The 21,100-nt window shown below is 36.3% G+C and overlaps 1 protein-coding gene across 1 annotated transcript in view; it reads right to left on the reverse strand.

The window, feature by feature from the left end:
* Nucleotides 1-953: 953 nt before the first annotated feature.
* LOC103581488 (AP-2 complex subunit beta) overlaps nucleotides 954-21,100 on the reverse strand; it is a gene marked incomplete at its 3' end in the record, with an annotated part of 28,418 nt that continues 8,271 nt past the window's right edge. Inside the window, exons 2-8 of the mRNA XM_008563307.1 lie at nucleotides 11,652-11,842; nucleotides 9,141-9,362; nucleotides 8,500-8,620; nucleotides 8,208-8,303; nucleotides 4,580-4,695; nucleotides 2,243-2,408; nucleotides 954-1,052 (exon numbers count right to left, since the gene is read on the reverse strand). Of these exons, the coding sequence (XP_008561529.1) occupies nucleotides 954-1,052; nucleotides 2,243-2,408; nucleotides 4,580-4,695; nucleotides 8,208-8,303; nucleotides 8,500-8,620; nucleotides 9,141-9,362; nucleotides 11,652-11,842 (1,011 nt within the window). The remainder of the gene's footprint in view (nucleotides 1,053-2,242; nucleotides 2,409-4,579; nucleotides 4,696-8,207; nucleotides 8,304-8,499; nucleotides 8,621-9,140; nucleotides 9,363-11,651; nucleotides 11,843-21,100) is intronic.

Below are 21,100 nucleotides of genomic sequence, written 5' to 3' on the forward strand. Positions count from 1 at the left end.
GATAACATACCATTATAAAGAGATAAAAGAGAGAAAAATGGTAAATTGAATATCTGAATCAGATTACATGTACAGATACACATCTTAAATTTGACAGCCAGCTAAAGCCAGTCTGTTCTCAAATTCAATTAAGAACACTACTAAACCATGATGGACTGATATCATAACATTAATTACTTTAGAAAAAGTAATTATTTTAATTTCCATGGATCTAAAACGGTGATCTTTAAGGCCAGTTTCCACATTCCTGAAATCCAAATCCATCTGATCATCTTTTCTTCTGACCAAAAATATCAAGTAATTCCAAGGACAGCTAAAAATATCAAATAATTCAAGGAAGGAAAATTATCTTCAAAATTATCTCCACCATGAAAATCAATTACATTGTATAATGATGAATATAGTCATTATCCTGATTTGAATATCACATATTGCACACTGGTGTTGATAATTGATGCTCTGCCCCACAGATATGTACAACTATGTCCTAATAAAAAAAAAAGAAATAATAAATATCTGGGGATATGCCAATTAAAAATAATAAATAAAATAAAATAACCCTCAAAAGAAAAGCAACCACTCTAGAAGGTAGTACAATACATGAGACCTTGTTGAGGCATCTACCATTCCTACACGGTACTTTCATCTGAAAGGTGAAATGAAGTCACCCAAAAGGAGGTACTATCAGACTCTGTCATTTTCACATAAGTACGCCCTTCATGAACACTAATTATCATGAAAACTGGAGTCAGCCAACTCATTTAAAGGCCATACAACCAGCTAAAATTCAGTGGAACATGTTAAGAGGCATTATTTCAATATTTTAATAGGATCTAAGGACTGCACCTCTTTCTATTAAAACTTCCCCAAATGAACCTTCTTGCGGAAGTTTCATAATTTCCTACAGTTTGAAACAAGACAGATCAACCCCTTGCTTTTTCCACATTTCTTACCTGTGTTGCCAAACTCAAGACCTGCTGGACCAGCTCCTGTGTTTCTGATGGTTTCTTGAGAAACAGCTTCACTATGGCAGTAAGCAGAGTGAGCTGCACCTAAACAGACATAATTTGATAGATAAAATGAAAGAAAGGCATCCGCATTACTCCCTGCCATCACCTCCAAAGTATTGCTTCCTCAACAATGTATTACTATGGGGCCTTCCTGATTTTGGTTAAGAGACAAAAGGTTAGAACTGAGCCAATATCAACAATAGCAGTCAAAGGAATTCATCTGAAATACAAACGTATTCAACTGAAAACTCACTGCCTCCTATCCTCAAATTGCGTTCTTGGCACCAAAAATTGCTTGTTTGTTTCTGGGCCAGATAATCACCTGTATTTCTTGAAGTACACACTAACATACTGATGGCGATAAACTGGTTCCTGACCAAGTCTTTCATTATTTACTTCTACCAAAAGCTACAGTTTTCGGGGAATTATGGAATCATCTGTCATACTGGGCCAAGAGCCAAGACAGTAAAACTATGTCAGACCATAGCCAATTAGGAGTGGGCTGTTGACCCATAAAGCCACTGGCTCGTATGTGTTCCTTATATTAGGTCTATTAAAATTACTATGGTGGATTACATACATGAAATTCTATTTGCTGTGCATACAAATACAAGGTGGAAAGGGCTTAATAATTTATCTGCATCTCTCAGTCTGTGGCTCTAATTTTGGTAGGGGAGAGGGATAGAAGATGGGAAGGAGTCTAATCTCCCAGAGAATGTTTTCAGACTTCACCACAGCCCCAGGTAAAAAATCTCTGCTGTAATGAGCCACAGCCATTACCAACAGGAATGCATAATCATCCTTAGGTGACTGAAAAATTTTTTAAAAAAGTAATAACTACTGCTCTAAGCCAGTGGTTGTCAAAGGGTGTTTCTGGACCAGCAGCAACAGCAGCAGAATCACCCTGAACCTTGTAAGAAATGCAAACACTTAGGCCCATCTCAGACCTACTGAGTCACACACTCTGGGGTGAGGCCCAGCCACTTATGCTTTAAAAAGTGCTCCAAGTGTTTCTAATGCTCATGAAAGTTTGAGAACCACTGGTCTAAGTTACACAGGTTTGTTACACTAGCAATCAGTACAACTGAAAAGGGTCATCCCTTTTGGGAGAAAAACTAACACACTACATATAAGTGTACACACACACAGACACACACACGAAACTGCCTAACCTTTACTTTCTCGAAAATCTTCCCAAAGAGATCTGGGACATAGGATCGATTAGAACTTACCTGGGTGCTTTCATCATGAAAACCCTCCAGGAAGCTCTCTAGTAACTCATCTGCATTGTCAATTCTTTCAGCATATTCTCCCACAATCCAAATCATGGCTGCTCGAGCATCTGGCTCATCCAGCGAGTCTAAGTTCTCACAGAGAGTGGCAATGATACTTTCATACCTGACATAATGAAATGGACTATGGTTACTAAGGGCAAAACTAAGCACTGTATTTAATAGTGAAGGCTAACGGCAAAACCACGGACAAGGAATTCTAAATCAAACCACCAAAATGAAAGGCTTTAGTCAAGAGACTATATAAGGCTTTAAGTCAGAAGATTATGTCTTAAATTTCCCTTCAATTATATTTTAATAACTAGGCCTTTATAAAACTCATCAGATATTACATTCACAAGGAAAAATTAATCTGTGGAGTAAGATAATACCACTACCTTGTACTTCTAACAATCTTTCCTATAACTAGATCAGAGAATTTTCCTATTATCCCATTTTGCCTTCATGGTAGAGAGGAATGGCTACCCCACTTTATTGTTAGGAAAATGGAGTTAGATAACAACAGTGTCCAGACTAGAAATGGTAACTTTGTCCACCTATCTCTCCTTTTTATAAAAGAGATCTTTATGTTCTTTCTTACCAAGACACCTACACTAATGACTTGCTTCTCCAAAGAAACAAGTAACTCAAATACTTATTTTTATTTTACAGATCTACAGCTCTCTCATGTTTAAAAGGGTGAATCCATCACCTTGGGTAATACATTTTTAAACATCAGAATGACATTGTATAATAAATTAAATGTGGACAACTGAATAGTACACTTAATTGTCTGCCCTATTTTTACTGATTAAACCAGGCTCTTGATTGCATTCTTAGAAGTAAACTTCATAACCCTTTACTGACATAAAGCAGACACATTTTTCTACCAGTCATATTGAGATGTACATCTCCACCCCAATCAAGAAGTTTAGAAAGCCCTCCTCTTTTCTGGGATAATGTTAAAAGTATATGGTCTTCTTTCCAAAAATACCATTTCTAAAATGTTAAAAAGTATATACAATGCTTAATAAAACATTACCTTGCCAAAATATTTCTAATAATTCTTGAGCCCACCACTAAGCTAACACTGCAAGTAACTATCTTTAAAGACTAATCAGAAGCTTCAGCACAAGATATCTCTGATTAGGGCCGAGCCCATGGCGCACTCGGGAGAGTGCGGTGCTGGGAGCGCAGCAGCGCTCTCGCTGCGGGTTCGGATCCTATATGGGGATGGCCCGTGCACTCACTAGCTGAGCGCGTTGCGGTCGGTCTCAAAAAAAAAAAAAATAAATAAATAAAGATATCTCTGATTATAAGACAAAATGAGATTTAAGATAATTATAAGACCTGCTCTAAATAAGAATCTCTCAGATTCTTTAATTGCTTGCTTTCAAAAACAAACCTAAAAAGTATTTTTGCTTTGTAAACCAAGAGGCCTCAATCTGAAAAATTTGTAGAGTGAAAATGTAGATTTGGCATATCTACATTTTAACACTTCAGAAAAGGCCCAAGACTGATAATTCATTATTATATGTTCTGTAATTTTCCACAAAGTAGTAGGTAACATGCAAAGTGAATAGTACAGCTATTACCTTCCTGGCTTTTGGGGTAGGGTGGCCATATGACTTATCATCCAAACTGAGGCATTTCTGACAGGAAAATGTGCACAATCATTACTTACGTCTAGATAACAAGTGTAAACTGACGTTATGCCCAGACAACCTGGAACATATAGGTATCCTATTTAATGGTAATTTTGCCACCAAAGAATCTGGTAATGTTAGCTTTAATATAAGCAAATAGACAGTGAATATACAGGCAGAGCTTTAATTTTTCTAAAAGTAATAATGGAGAGTGAAAATTCAGGTTTCAATCCCTGTGCTAACACTCTATATGTTTGATTTTTAATAAAGTGTCCTAGGGCCGGCCCGGTGGCGCACTGCTACAGTGCGCCGCTTGGGAGCGCGGTGGCTCTCCCGCCGAGGGTTCGGATCCCACATACAGACCGGTTCCTGCTCACTGGCTGAGTGAGGTGTGGGAGCAACGCCGAGGGTTGCGATCCCGTTGCCGGTCCCGGTCCGGTACGGGCGCGACACTGAGGGTTGCGATCCGTTGCCGGACACGAAAAAAGACAAAAAAGGAGAAAAAAATATAAATAAATAAATAAATAAATAAAGTGTCCTATTATGACCAGATACATTTAAAAGAATAATTCTTACCTAGCCAATTCAAAGTGCCTTACTTAAACATTTCCTAAATGATTTAAGGAAGAGGAGTAGAAGTATTTGGACATACTTGTTGGGATATTTGCGGAAGATATCCCTGATGACAACAATTGCCTCTTGGACCACATAATTTACTTTGGTCTGGATTAGATCAAGCAATGTGCTTACACAGCGCTCTGCAGATTGCTGGGAAGAGGAACATAAAAAATGAGAAGTCAGATGATCTATCCAATAATACTACCTCAACATAAAAAAATAAACAATCAGGCAATTAACTTGACCAAGCTATGCTAGAGGCTGGGCTATTTGATGTAGATATACAGAAGTTCTAAATATACCCCAAATTTTACTCATTATAAAATATATTGACAGATAAGTCAATTCAAATTCAGAGAGTCATCTTGGATAGGTGGAAGAATAAAAATCAAAAGAAAGAATAAGCCAGGGTAGGAGGAAAGAATAAGCCAGGGTAAGAGGAAAGAATAAGAATTACAGAATAAGCCAAAGTAGGTCTTCAGCAGTTTATGGATGAGTGGAGACAGCAGTGAGTATCTTTAAATCTTTTGAAATGAAATTGCCAAATTCTGTATGAGCATACAAAGCATATTTTCCAGAGAGAGGATCCACAGCTTTTATTATATTTTCAGTTATCCGTGACCCAAAAAACTCTAAGAACTATAGTAGTAGTATGGGTCACCCCATTATTTGCGCTTGAGAGATGGAATAGGAAGTACACTGTATCACCTAAGAGGTATTCTTCCCAAAATCTCAATAATAATATTCACAAGCCTTTAGATTTAATCATCTATAGGGGATGGAGGAACGAAATAAACAGCATCACTAAGATATAATCAGCCACATCCAGACTCTGGGAAATTCTACAAAGCCTAATGACCAAGTTGCACTAAAATAAGTAAGAAGACTTAAGAGACATATTAACCAAATGCAATATGTGGACCTTATTTAGATTTTGATTTGAAGAAGCCAACTGTAAAAAGACATTTTGACATAATTACAGAAAATTTAACATGGACTGGTATTCAACAAGATTAAGCCCCTTGAAGGAAGAGGGAGAGGGAGAAAACAAAACAGGAACAGCAATGTGTTGACATTTGCTCAAGATGGATGATGGATACACAGAGCTCATTACTCAATTTTACTTTGTCGTATGCCTGAAAATTTCTGTAATAAAATCTTTTAAATGTACTATAGTAATTTAAACTACTATAAGCAATTTAATAAAAACAAAATTGCATCTTGAGGTCATTTAGTTGAGGTCATATATATTATAATTCTGTTACACAATGAAATGATTCTGCAATTTTTTATATATTTTTGTCCATTTTCTGATTCAATTTCCTCTATTTTATTCATTTTCAACCAGTAATTCCTGTGCTGTTATTGAAACAAAACAGTTGGAAAATTTAAATATATGTTACAATAAATTATAAAGTTTATAGGATATGGGCTGCTATAAGGATTGAATTATCACAAATTAAATAAATAAGTGCTTAGCACAGGGCTTGATATAAAGCTAATGTTTAATGAATCCTTGGTATCATTATTGTAATGAAGACAAAGAAAAAGCTGTTTCCCATGATGCATCAACATTTGAAAAACACTTATGTCTGGGATGTCAATTTTCAAGCAAATTGTTCTCAACCGTTTTGCTTTTGATAAAAACAAAAAACTAACATTAAAGCAGTATGGCAGAAGAAGAAGAATAAACATCCAATTACTGTATATACAGAAAAGTCTAGAAACAGAAACACACACATAAAATTTGGTATATGATAAAGACAACATTTCAAAACAATAAAGAAACGATGACTTATTCTGGTGTTTGATCCACCCCACTCATAACTGTCGCCAAAATTATTTCCAGATTGATTAAAATTATCTTTAAACATAAAAACAAAATCATTGCCATAAAAGTAGAAAATAAATTTGAATTTTATATAATTGTGAGGTGAAGTGCAATTTTCTAGGTTTGCCACTGAGAAAAAAACTGATGGAACTCACTAGAAAAGAAAATCTAAACCTCTGTGCATCAAGAAATCAAATGAAATCAAAAGGAAATCAAATAAAGAAAATAAATGCTAACTAAAACAAAGGTTAATATCCTTAATTATAAAGAACTTAAAAAAATCAATGTGGAAAAGCTAACATAGTGGGAAAGGGTGAACAGGACATGAACAAGCAATTCCTAAATGGCTAATAAGCATAATAAAAAAAATGTTTACATCAACTGGAGTTCAAAGATTTGGCTACAAGGATACTCCTTATACCATTATTTGGAAAAAGAGTAAAACAACTTCAAGGTCCTCCGAAAAGGGAAAAGCTAAATAAATTATGAAAGAATCATACATTATATCTATAAACTAAACTGGAAACTAAAAATGATGTAAAATTTTATTAGTACCATGGAAAGATGTCTGTGATGTAGGAAGTAAAAAAAACAAACTACAAAATTATATAAATAGCATTTGCAGTATGATCTCACTTTTGCAAAAAATATACCTGTGTATGGAGGACTGTATAAACAAGGATTTAAAAATCATATCTACCAATCACTTCTCAATTAAAAAATTATATGTAGACATGTGCAACCATCACTTTACAATACTCCAGGATAATTAAATTCAAACTGCAGAAACAAAACAAAAATTGTAATTCACATCCTCAGATATTCAAGAAGCTACTGCAACCACAAAAAAGGAATGCTATGCAAAAGGTACCAAGAACACGACACAGCAACGAAGGTAACACTGTATGGAACAATATGCAGAGGCCAAGAAAGCATCTGGCCAGACTGGAGCAAGCAAGAAGACCGAGAACTGAAAGAGAGAAGACCGAGGACTGGAAGACAGAAGGGTCTAGGACAAAAGGAGGTTTACAGATTTGATATGCTTGAGAAGTTGGAAGAAGATAGGGGTGCAATGAAGACACAAATCCAAGAAAAAGAGAAAAAAGAACTGCAGAAAAAACACAAAGCCTCTATAAGAAAGAAAATATAATCATTTGTATTGCACTGGCCCTACACATTCATATAGCCATAATAATATGCATAAGTTTTGCATGCCTATAGTTGGTAGGACAAGAAATAAAGGCATATTATCTCAATTTACCAAGATAATTGACAAAGGAACAAAAAAACCTCATGATATAACTACACTGGAAAATAGAAGAGAGAAGTGGGAATGGTGGGATATATGAACTAAGTTTCGTATAGCAGTAAGTTAATAGACAAAGTCTATAATTGGTAAATCAATAAATAACAGCATAAGAATATTATTTAGAGATAAGGAAGTAATTAAAAGAACAACTAAAACCAAGAACAGAGTTAAAAATTATTCTCTCTGGGAAGAGGGTCTAGGTAGGGAAGGGAGGAACCAGGGACAGCTGCTTTTCATTGAAAATTCCCTAATATTTTAACTATGAGCTTTATTACTTTGATAAACTTAAAAACAAAAGAATAACTAAAACCAAGAACAGAGTTAAAAATTATTCTCTCTGGGAAGAGGGTCTAGGTAGGGAAGGGAGGAACCAGGGACAGCTGTTTTTCATTGAAAATTCCCTAATATTTTAACTATGAGCTTTATTACTTTGATAAACTTAAAAATGTATTTTAAAAAAAGGAGTGAAGGGAACAATCAGAATCCCATAATATGTGATTACAACTACTATTAGACACTTGCCTCCACTTTGATGGCACACCGTCCAATGGCCCGCACAGCTTTGCGAACAAAGTCTACATCTACCTCTGTGGCATATTCCTTCAGTTCTGCCAGAACCTGTTAAAAATCCAGAAGTGAATGATCATTAAGGATTCTCAAACAAAACAAAACAAAAAAAGAAAAGAAAATCAGAAGAAAAAAACAGAGGGAAAAAAAGGGATTCTCAAACAGCAATCTCATGGCTTAGCTTCTTCTGAGGGCCAGGCCTTAAAGATCTAAATCATCATAAACTTGAATTTGCTTAAAGTCTGACCTGAGCAATGTTGGCTTGGGATGCCAAACGAATCATGATGTCCAACTTCTCTAGTTTAACATAGATGGGATCATTGTACTTCACAAAGAAGACTTTGATTTCCTGCTTCAAGATTTCAGGCCTGTGGTACAAAGAAACACAAGAAAGGAAGGTGAAGGCATATACTGATATATCCTTGAGTCTGTATTAATAGCTAATCTGTGCCTCTTTGCCCTCAACCTACTTCTCCCAGGAAAAAAAAACTTCTTCTATACCCCTCTATTCTTATCCGTTCCATGTGGCAGACTATTTTATCCTTTTTAAGCAACAAAGTACATGCTGCCATGAAGAACTGCTAGAAGATCAATAATCTGGCTTTAAACTATAGCCTGAACCATATCAAGCAGGCACTAGATAGTACCTATATATCAGAAAGAGATCCTTCAGAAAACAAACTGGATTACAGAGCAACACAGGCACTTACTACAAGAACACTCAAACATCAACTACTAGTCTCCTGATCCTGGGCAAGTTGCTCTGTCATATAACATTTTCATTTTCATATACTAAAAAGAGATTAACACTGGCTTACTTAACATTGATGTTATTAAGCTTAATTCAAAATTACAAACACTTAAATCACCAATTCACTATTTCCAAACCTTTTCTGGACAATTAGATTGATGTTCCTCAGGGCGACATACTGCACTTCTGGCTCCCCAGACAGCAAAGTGACAAGTGGAGGAGCTAACTTCTTCAGCAGCATATTGTAGTAGTCAGAGTCCTTGGGTAACAACTCTAGAAATTTCATTAGGACTTTTACAGCTGAAAGCACCACTGCTGAGTTGGCATGGGATAGCCGGGGAGTTACCCGCTCACAGATGCTGAGGGCAGAAAAGGAAAATTTTTATCTTGAATTATAATTTCTTTTTTCAATCCATTGTGTAAGGTAATGTGTCAGAGTCCCATGGCCAAAGTATCAAGAAATTAAAGAATCAGTTAGAAAAGTCAAAGCTCCATGCTTAGTAAAATTGGGATCCAACACTGCAGAAGCTTCATTCCCAGCAAACTACAGGCACAGCAGGGATATCAGAAGACTTTAGGAAACCAGCAACAAGGGATGTTCAAACTGGAAGGAAACTAGCAATACCCCAAACACTTGAGCTCACACAATTTACCTTCTTGTTTTATAGTCCTCTTTGTCTCCCCATATTATGTTAGGGCTCCCTGCCTCACAGCCCATTTCTACTCAACCTATAGGAAGTCAAATTAAGCATTCTGAGAGTTATTTCACAGTGAGAGATAATCAACCCACCTGTGATTGACTGTTTCATTGTAAGATACAGGAGGGGGTGGGTTGGCAGGGAAACTACCCAACCTCCTGCCTTCAGGATAATAATGGAATCTCTGAAAGGAGTTTGTTTGTTTTTAAATATCAGAACACCACTGCAATATTCTCCCTACTTCTTCCCTTTCTCCTAGCCCCTTCCACCTACATGCCTCAGGAAATTTTAGATATGTAATAATCTGTTGAACACTCTTAAGAAATAACCTAATTTTGATAGCTCTTGGGCAACATGAGTAGCTAGCTTACTACATTAAGTAAAGGAAGCAAGATAAACAGGCTGTGTTTCTCTCTCTCCTTCCTATATCTACTTGGCTGACTCCCTGACCTCCTCCAGGTCTTTCTATAAATGCTACCTGCTTAGTGTGGCCTTCCCTGACCCCCCATTTTAAAAAACACAACCCCTCAACCTCAAATGCTCAGCACTTCTTAGCTTTCTTCCCTACTTTATCTTTCTCATTAGCACTTCTCATCATCTGACATATTTTATATATTGTATTTCATATACATATGATATATACTCCTACCCCCACCCCTCAGAATAAGTGCTCCATGAGGGCCATGGTTTTTGTCTGTCCATTGCTCTATCCTCAGGGCCTAGAACAATGCCTGGAATGCAGCATGGGCTCAATAAATATTTGCTGAGTGAATGAATGAATGAATGAATGTGAGATGTCAATGAAACAAAAAATAAAATTTTAGGTACAGTTCTTTCCAGAATATATTTGTACTTTCAACGATGGAAAGAAACTATTGGGGTGAGTTTTAGTTAAGTCCAGAGGGAACAATTTCCCAGACAAGTGAGATGTCAATGAAACAAAAAATAAAATTTTAGGTACAGTTCTTTCCAGAATATATTTGTACTTTCAATGATGGAAAGAAACTATTGGGGTGAGTTTTAGTTAAGTCCAGAGGGAACAATTTCCCAGACAAGTGAAGAGCACTTACATTCTAGTAGCTTGGAAATCAGCTTCAGCCAGGCAAGGAAGGTTCTTATCTACCATAATTAAAATATGTCAACTTTAATGAAGAGCCAACATTTCTTCAGAAGAACTTTGCCTAGTACAGTGCCTATATACACAAAATGCTCAATAAAAATTGGTAATAATTCCAACTTTGTAAACTAAAATGTGTGTATGTGTAGATGAAATTTAGCAGCCAATTTCTGATATTCACAGAAAACGTGCAACACTAAGGTGGTAAAGGGCTACGCAGAACAATCTAGGCATACCTTCCAAAATCTTCTCCAAATTCAGACTGATGTGATTTCTATTCTAATGGGAAGCAGCACATATTTGCTGAGTCTAACATACTTTCTCTAGTACTGAATTATAAGTACAGTTCAGCTCAGTAACTAGTATGAAGCCACTTACTCTGTATCTAATAGAATGAAAAGTTTGTCACCATAGAGAGATACACAATAACCTTTTGTTTGCCAAATGGCCAGGAAAGGCCGAATGGAAGATGTGAAACGACGATAAGGGAAGATCTTAGCAGAAGAAACTGTACCTAGTGTTCAAATAAGAAATGAAAAACATACATTTCTTAGACAGAGCGCGGTGCGGACGACACCACGCCAAGGGTTATGATCCCCTTACTAGTCACAAAAAAAAAAAAAAGAAAAGAAAAGAAAGAGCTATTTTTTGCGTTGCTTGCTCAGCCACCTAAAATGTTCCTAAATCCAGTGAGAAAATACCTTGGGGATAGCAATATCTACCCCACAAGCAACTGACCTTCCTCAACATAACAGACCCTTATTCTCATAGCAGACACTATAACTTATTGAATCAGGCAAGATTCCCAAATACTATTCAGAAAACAGACTGACCTCTGAGCCTCCCGGTCATCTTTAGGGTTGTAATTAGACAGGCAGTCCAGAATGAAAATCTGGCCCCACTCGGTGCACTCATTCAGGGCTGTCAGCAGCTTATTGATGTTCTGTGGGTTTAGATCGAGTAAGTTGCTGTTTGGGTGAGATTCACTTATTTCAGATAACGCTGCTACAGCATTAGCTACCACCTAGGAAAGAAGCAGATATGATCTTGATTAGCCAAGAACAGTACAACTATAGACAAACACTTAACATTCTCTGGATCACTTCACAGATCTCAACCCATAACCGTTCCTGAACCTTTTCCCTAGTCAGATAGAAACGGATAAACTGCTTTCAAAACCACATTAAACCACCAATGACAGCATATATAGCTTCCTAGTGGCCAGGCAACCCAGAATTAAAACAATTCATATGTTAGCAGAGTCACATATGATTTACTATTAAAACATAAATTAACTATTTTAATAGTATTCAAAACTATCAATAATACCAAGACAAATGAACAGCTATAAAAATAGCAAAGTCTAAATGTAAAATATGTACATTAGGCAAAAGAAAGAAAAATCTAGGACAAATAATTTTACAGGTGTATAGGTGTGTATGTATGGGGGTGGGGGAAGTGACACTGTCAATCATATCACGAGTCTTAGAGTAAGAATATGTGGGCATGAGACCTTAGTTCACTAGTATACAATGCTGAGAGAACATATAATCTCTGTGAAATTCAGTTTCCTCATCTGAAAACTGGGAATAATTTAATCCACCTCACATGTTAGTTTTAGTTTGAGGATAAAATCAGATGACATACATATAAGTACTTTCTACAAAGCCTTATGCAAATTTAGGGTGGTTGGTTACATTACCATAATTCATCAAGTGTAAGTTGCATAGTTTTTTACATAAACATCTCTGAAATTGATATGCATTTAACAATCAATGGCTTGTCAGTTTAATAGGAAGCCTTCCAGGTAATACAGAAAATAATAACGTATTTTATAATCAATGGCATTGATGATTCAATTAAATAAGGTATTTGAAATGTATCCTTCTTTCAGGCAGTATGGTAAATGAAAAGTTGCTGTCTTTGACAAGAAAGTATACTTGTATCCTGACTAACAGATCTGGGAATCCATTTAGCTGCAGAAGAAAAGTCAACACTTTTTATCAAAATCACAGATTATTTCTTTTTTTTTTTTTTTTGTCTTTTGTCTTTTTCCGTGTCCGGCAACGGATCGCAACCCTCAGTGTTGCCCCCGCACCGGACCAGAACAGATTATTTCTAATGTAACTAACGAATCTACAACCAATGAACATTTAATGTCATTTGAAAACTGCAAAACACTCAAACACAGAAATACTATACTATGGCCCTGTACAAGTGTGTTTAAAACCATGTCTTGTGGCTGGCTGGTTAATTCACTCAGTAGAGTGTAGTGCTAGCACCAAGGTCAAGAGTTCTGATCTTGCACTCGACAGCTGCCAAAAACAAACAAACAAACAAACAAACAAACAAACACCATGTTTTGCAGTTAGGCTCCCAGTTATTACTAAAGATTAGCAAAGTGAGGCTGAAGATAAATATTCTAAGTATAAATGAGATGTGATATGAGATAGCAGCTTCGGCACTTTCATATATTAAAAAGATTCTAAAAAAAGGCCAATCCATAGTTAGTTTTTTATGACTTCCCTTGCTAAAAGCTTGAGAAACTAAGAGTTGTGTGATTATCTTTTTTGTTAGCAAGAGAAGAAACATAATGGCTGAACATTTTGCTACTGATTTTAGTATCCACATTATCTGGATAGTCTGCAGATTACCCCAGCATATTATTTTACCTAAAAGATAAATGTCTAGAGAATATGGTTTATGTATTTTGCATTTACTAATAATATACTTATGGCAATATTCATTATTATATAAAGGATAATGATGTCACAAATAAAATCATCTCAAATTATAATTTGGTGATCAGAACAAAGATTCTAAGGTGAAAAATCAAAGACTCACTTGGTAAGTATCATAACAGATATAATAGTTTATTGTTATTAAGACAAATCAGGAAGACTTATCTAGCCCACCTATGGGATGATTTAATTTTTGTTTGCTAACTCCATCACCAAGCGGCATTTAGTGAAAACTAAAAGGCATAAAGAGTGAAATAATAATCCCCTCCAAGTGCTTCTCCTGGAAGGAAAAGATATTTTACTGCCCATGCACAATATACTTGACTTACCTTATTGCAGTACAAGGGTCAAAATGTCACACTGGGAGACCAAATGCCTGTTTTGATCTATTACAAGGGTACTTCGAAAAGTTCATGGAAAGATTTGCATTATCTTTTAATTCTGAAGTGCCCTCGTATTGCTGCCAATACATGCCCAGTCTTGGTTACCAGTTGTCCAAAATAAACTTCCTACTACAATTTATCACTTCTGCTAGTCAAACCCTTTTCATGTTGCTGTTGTTGTTGTTTTAAATTAAATATAAGGTCTGGTAATAGGAAATGTAGAAGAAAAGGTGAGAATTGGGGGAATTAAAAAGAGTAATGGGGGGGCTGGCCCAGTGGCGCACTGCTACAGTGCGCTGCTTGGGAAGCGTGGCAGCGCTCCCGCCGAGGGTTCGGATCCCACATACAGACCGGCCACTCACTGGCTGAGCGAGGTGCGGGAGCAACACCAAGGATTGTGATCCTGTTGCCGGTCCCGGCCCGGTACGGGCGCGACACTGAGGGTTGCGATCCGTTGCCGGTCACAAAAAAAGACAAAAAAAAAAAAGAGTAATGGGGAAGAAAGGAAGAGAACAGAAGGATGCTGAAGAGAACGAGCAATTAAAATTCCTGTTATCATCACAGACGACTGGAAATTAAACCAAGTGTATAATGCAGCTAATGAATTATATCTTCTGGTGTTTAAGATAGGCAATTTCCACTATCACATTAAAACAAGAAAGGAAATGGAGAAGACTAAGTCTAACTAAAAGATCCAGAAAAGATCAAATTAGGGGGATTATGTTTAGCAAAGCCTGCACAGAGAAAAGAGACCATTGCCAAATGGTCAAACAGAGGAGACACTATCCCACCTCCCAATACCAAAACTCTACTGTTCCTGTAAAACTCCTGGAAGTCCCTTCCATTCAACCTCTCCACTTTCATCTCCTAATGTTCACATTCAGATTGTCACGTTTTCAGAAACGTAGTGAGGCAGGCCCATAAGGGTGTGCTTTGAGTTCTTCTGGTCAGTAAGCCATATTTCTCTCTCTCTTTAATGGAAACTTAAAATAAGCCATTAACACTGAATCTAAAGTAGACAAAGAAAAAGACTGACTTCAATGCAGCAACTACTGTGGCGAGGGTATACAGGATGACTCACTTGTCAATGTTTATACTGTTTCTTCAGAATTTTGTACTATGTGTATCTATTGTTTATTTTTTTTAAAAAATACTTCAAAAATATTAGATTGAAACTTAAGATTCATTTCCTCTTTTCAAGTCTTCCCCAAGCAATAATACAACATTACAAAAGAACAAATCCAACCCTTGTAGTAACTGTCTTTATTTACTCATGTATTTAAATCAAAGGTATGCCTCTTTTGCTTAAACCACTGCTTTGCTTTCGAACTGTTAAGGCAGCTATGTATAACATCCCCCTCCCCTGAAAATTGGCAATTTTTCTTAGGAAATACTGCCACAAAGAGAACAGCCTTTTAACAATAATCTCAGAAAAATTAGAGTTTTCAAGAAAAAAAGGGGTTTCTAAAGAAAGTTTTGCCTTAGAAATGATTTAGAAATAGGGTTTCTTAAGTGAGCTTTCTCAGTACAAGAGTTGATTTATAAAAAGTTGGCATCTAAGTTACAAAGCAACACATCTGCAACATTTAAAAAAAAAAAAACAAAAAAAACCCCATTTTATTCACCTTGCTTCCCAATTATGATAATTTCTGTTCTTGGGAGTTAAGTTCTCGGTAGACTGCAACTAAACATTCCCCAGCCTTCATCCTCCATAGATATAATGCAATCTGTATACTTTACAGATACAGATATTAAACACAAACACATATGCACTTACATATATACAAAAATCACACTCAATCCTAGACAAATCTTTCTCTGCCTTAACTATAGATTTCTCTTCAATGTGACAGTTCCTTACTGACCCATCAAGTCTGCTGAAGTTTATTTTTAGATAGGCAATTTGTATTTTTTTTTTTTTTTTGTCTTTTTGTCTTTTTCCGTGTCCGGCAACGGATCGCAACCCTCAGTGCTGCCCCCGCACCGGACCAGGGACCGGCAACGGGACCGCAACCCTCGGCGTTGCCCCCGCGCCTCACTCAGCCAGTGAGCGGGAACCGGTCTGTTTGTGGGATCCGAACCCTCGGGCGGGAGCGCCGCCGCGCTTCCCAAGCGGCGCACTTATCCAGTGCGCCACCAGGCCGGCCCGGCAATTTGTATTTTGACTTACTTTATATTATACCTAATAGAGTGAGCTGTACAAAGAGATAAAAGACTATAATACCTAGAATTTATTGAACACTTACTGTGTGTCATTAATCCTTATAACAACTCTAAGGTAGCAGCTACTAAAATCCAACTATCACAGATAAGGAAATAGGTTTAGAGAAGTTCAGTGACTTGCTTAGAGTCAACAGCCAGAAAAGGATAGTACAGGAATTTGAACTCAAATCTGTGTCTCAAGTCCTGGTTATCCTGTTTCCAGCATTTATACAAGTCCCAAGACCTGTAAACTTGAACTGGGAGAAAGGGAGAAAAGAATCAAGAGTGGCAAGAAAATACTATAATCAAAACATTATTTCTATGCAAAGCTGACGTGAAGATTTATACAAGGAGAGAAATATATTACTCTTTTCAAATATTTCAAAGATAATCAAATCCTGACAGAACTTAAAGAGGCAAGATTTACCACTCAGCTATAAAATCTGATTTATAAGCTGCACCTTTATAAAAAGCAATTCTGAGGACATAAATTTCACTTTTTTTTAAAAAAAAGAGTGAGCTGAAAGGGTAAGTATGGTTAGAATAAAGATGATCCTGTAAAAAAAAAAGAGCTCTAGATGAAAATCTAGATATACTCTGTGAGTGGAATATCATAGACAGAAGTTCCTTTATGAGAAATCTCTCACACATTTCCCTGTCCCTTAGAATAATTTTCATCCTGTACTCTAATTTCACTCATTTTCACAGCCTCAGAACCCAAGAAACTTATCACTTTCCAGTACAATGACTTCCTCCAATTAACTATTTGAGGGGCTTTGATTTCTAGCAATGACCTTCAAGGTCACACACTCTGAACAGATTTATGCTTTAGTTTTTCTGTTCAATTTACAATTCTTTGGGCTGGTGCCCCTGAAGACTTGAATACAAGTGAAAGCAGTAGAATAACTGACCAAAACTATTATGAGGAAATACACAGATGGTTTACATATTTTCATGCTCTTAAAAATCAGCAACAATTTGGAATCCTGCTGTCTCCTTTATGGAGTTGCCTCAAATGACAATGTAAAGCACAGGGCAACATACATATTTGTTCTAAGCATTTCAGTCATTACTATCTCTTCAAGGAGACAATAACTATGCAATACCAGTTAAATTTTCCCCCCTCTCAAACAGGTGAAACTTAGAGCTTATACTTTAACTCAAAACACTGTCCAGAATGCCAACTGATAATATTCCTACCATAGTACATTCCATAATATTTCATTTTTTCCCCATCTTCCTTGGAATGAGAGCTAAAACTACCTAGCTGAGCTAACACATCTCATTATGGCAAGAAAGTATGATTACATGGTAACAGGTACCAAATAATAAAATTCATTATGTAAGTGGCTTAAGATATGGTTTGACATAATGCCAAGACACCTATATCAATAAATAGACAAAAGGCACTCCCCAAAAATCAAACGGTGGCTTGTCCCGTAGACCCTAAAGTTCACTAAAGCTTACTACAACATGAATAAAACATTTATTATCACACCAGTTATGACCTCTCTTTTGAGAGTAAAGTATTCTCCTGTCAAATTAGAGTCCTGAGATCATCCTAAAGGGAAATGATGAACGAACCTTGATTTTTTGGTAAACTATTGAAACTATGTACAACAGATCCAGTATTCAGGAAGCTGCTGATGAGAACTGCTTTTTAAAGGTATATCCTCAAACAATTACCTTGTAAAAGTAATTCTGCAATGATTTAGTAAGTAATATTGTAAATAGATTTAGTTTCATTTGTGTGTAAGATGCCCTCAGAACTTTCAAAAAAATTTAATCTTTCAAATTTTCATCTTGAAAGCTTCAATTTTAATCTTAAATCTTAAAAGTTTAATCTTTAAAAATTTAAAAAGATTTTGCCACTGAAAGATTAACCCTTCTAAAATCATTAATATCCTTGGGGCTGGCCCATGGCTCACTTGGGAGAGTGTGGTGCTGATAACAACAAGGCCATGGGTTCGGATCCCATATAGGGATGGCCGGTTTGCTCACTGGATGAGTGTGGTGCTAACACCACCAAGTCAAGGGTTAAGATCCCCTTACCGGTCATCTTTTAAATAAATAAATAAAATAAAATAAAATAAAATCATTAATATCCAGCACCACAATCACTATACGATATAGAATATATGTTTGTTATTATTAAGGGCATACTGTATAAAAGGTTGAGAATTAAGTGCTTTGCAAGCCTCTGTCCTTTAATGTTCACAACAATCCTATGATATAAGTACTATTTGCAATCTCCATTTGCAGATAAGGATACTAAAATTTAGGGAGACGACACAGCTAAGAAATGGCAGAACCAGGATACAAACTCAAGTCTGTTTGGTTCCAGAGTCTCAAATTTTAACCACTATGCTATAATGCCTGGAAGGAAAATACATTTCACAGTTCCAAAGCACTTTTCCATTTTTGAAATACTTTCATACAGAGTGAATCAATTCTTTATAAAAGGAAGTAAATAACTAAACACAATTTGGTATCCTGGATTGAATCCTAGAATAGCAAAAGGACATTAATGTTGAAACTGGTGAAATTCTGTACTTCGGTTAAAAGTAACCTAACAATGCTAATTTCTTAGTTTTGACAAATGTACCAATGTTAGTAAGATGTTAACATTAAGTGAAACTGAGTGAAGAGTATATGGAAACTTTCTGTATTATCTTTGCAACTTTTCTGTAAATTTAAGATTGTTCTCCTAAAAAGTTCGTTTATTTTTAAAAACCTAAGTTGGTAACAATAATATGAAAAAATAAAAATGATGATTAAAAAAAAGGAAGTGTGAATACACAGAAAATGATCTTCACAAAGAATATTGTAAAGGAAAACAAAAAGTGTTTGATCCCTCCACAAGGAGAGACAGAAAAGCACTCAGATCAACTAGTAGGAAATTTCGCAGCCTCCAATGATTCCACTTACTCAATACTCCAATTCTGCAGAAATTAACAGTAATTCCTCTTTTAGTACCAAATATAATATTAGTCATTTGGGGAACCCAGATACAGAGTGAACATATTACCTCCTACTTTACTTTTATCACTACATACTTACACTCTCACACATACCTAAAACTCTACCAGTTCCATAACTCCTTTATGGACACTGAGTATGAATAGCATCATGTATTTCTAATTTCACTTGTGTATATTTTAATTTTATAACTGTTACTTATTAATATATATTTAGAGATAACAGTACTAAACTAAGTAATGTTGTTAAGTATTTCTATGCATCTGGGCCTACTTTTAATAGACAATTTAACACAGCCCACATGAACACCAAATATATTCTGGCAAAAATCCTCCTTGAGCTTAGAAAGCATTCTAGATAGACTTTTTTCAACATTTATCATGTTAGATTAACAACAAACCACAACACAAATAAACTTTCTAATGCCTGAAAAAAAATTACAGTAACTAGAAGCATAATGTTAGGTTTGTTCCTCAAGAATAGCTGCAATTTATTAAACATTTACTATATATGTCAAGCATAATTTAAACTTTTAAATAAATTATTCCTTCATCTTCAAAATAATCCAGTAAAATAAGCATTATTATCTCCATTTTACATATGAGGAAACTGAAGCTCATTTAAAATAACTTGCTCAAGGCCACATTTCTAACAAAGAGCCAAGCGAGGACTCAAAGAGCAGCCACTCTGGCTCTGAAGCCTATATGCCACTTCCATAATCCAGGGTTTCAACCTTGGCACTACTGACATTTAGGCCAGATAATTCTTTGCTGTGGGGAGCTGTCATGTGCACTGTTGGATGTTTAAAGCATCCTTGGACTCTATCCACTACATCCCAGTAGTACCCTACCTATCAGGTGTGACAACCAAAAGTGTTTCCAGACATTGCACAATTGCCCCTGGTTGAGAACAACTGTCATAATCCCATTCTGCATCTATGTGCTGGCTAGCACACAGTTAAACTACACACTTCCTTCTGAGAAGAAAAATGATATTTTTGATAAAACGATTTTCCAGCAAAAATTCAAATTAAAAGAAGCTGGCAGTTTAAGTAGAACCTATGCTAAAGACTATACTAGGCCTAAATTGAGGCTATTCTGAGAGTATGCTGCTTGTGTATGAGAACCCTCAACAAATGAGAAAATATGTTTTTTACTAATTTAATAGTTTGTACTTTTGCAGAGAGGACAGAGCAGTGGACAAGTGGTATTCCCATGGGCAGCTGTAAGAGCGACAGAAGACCTGTAAGATGAAAATCAAAGGGGCTACGCAGTAAGCCAAAGGGACTTTTGGGAACTAAGCTCAAAAACAAAATGCAAAGCACATGTGATGGGGCTGTCAAGAGAGTCTCCCGGGGGCAGATTCTAACATAAATATGTTAACTGAAGTTGGAATACTCCAAAAAGCCTCTGAGAGCAAAAAGAAAAACCACAGTAAGGAAGGAAAATACTAATGCATGGGCAAAAAGCTAGAGAGTACTCACTATCAACAAAAGTGCATTTTTCTTGCAAATATAAACTTGTGAGATGGCATTTCTAAAATTCTCTCATTTGTGAAGAAATCATGAAAGCTATTTTTCTGTAGCTTCAAAATGTTTCCTTATTGCGAATATTGGTATACTTTCAAAATAATGAACTAATAAAATCTGCATCTGAAAATAAATTTGACTCTAATTCCCTAAGAACAGGTTTTACTATATTAGTTTTTACAGATATCAAAGAAGTCAGAACATTTTAAATCAATATCATAGCAATACCTTTGCCTGAGGAAGGAAGATGGCGTCGGGTCTGAGCGGCCGTGCCAGGAGACAGCGTGATCCTGTGAGCCGACGTTAACCTTTGCCTGAGGAAGGAAGATGGCGTCGGGTCTGAGCGGCCGCGCCAGGAGACAGCGTGATCCTGTGAGCCGACGTTAACCTTTGCCTGAGGAAGGAAGATGGCGTCGGGTCTGAGCGGCCGCGCCAGGAGACAGCGTGAT

Source organism: Galeopterus variegatus, unplaced genomic scaffold (assembly GCF_000696425.1).
Source record: "Galeopterus variegatus unplaced genomic scaffold, G_variegatus-3.0.2 Scaffold13179, whole genome shotgun sequence".
NCBI classification, from domain to species: Eukaryota; Metazoa; Chordata; class Mammalia; order Dermoptera; family Cynocephalidae; genus Galeopterus; species Galeopterus variegatus.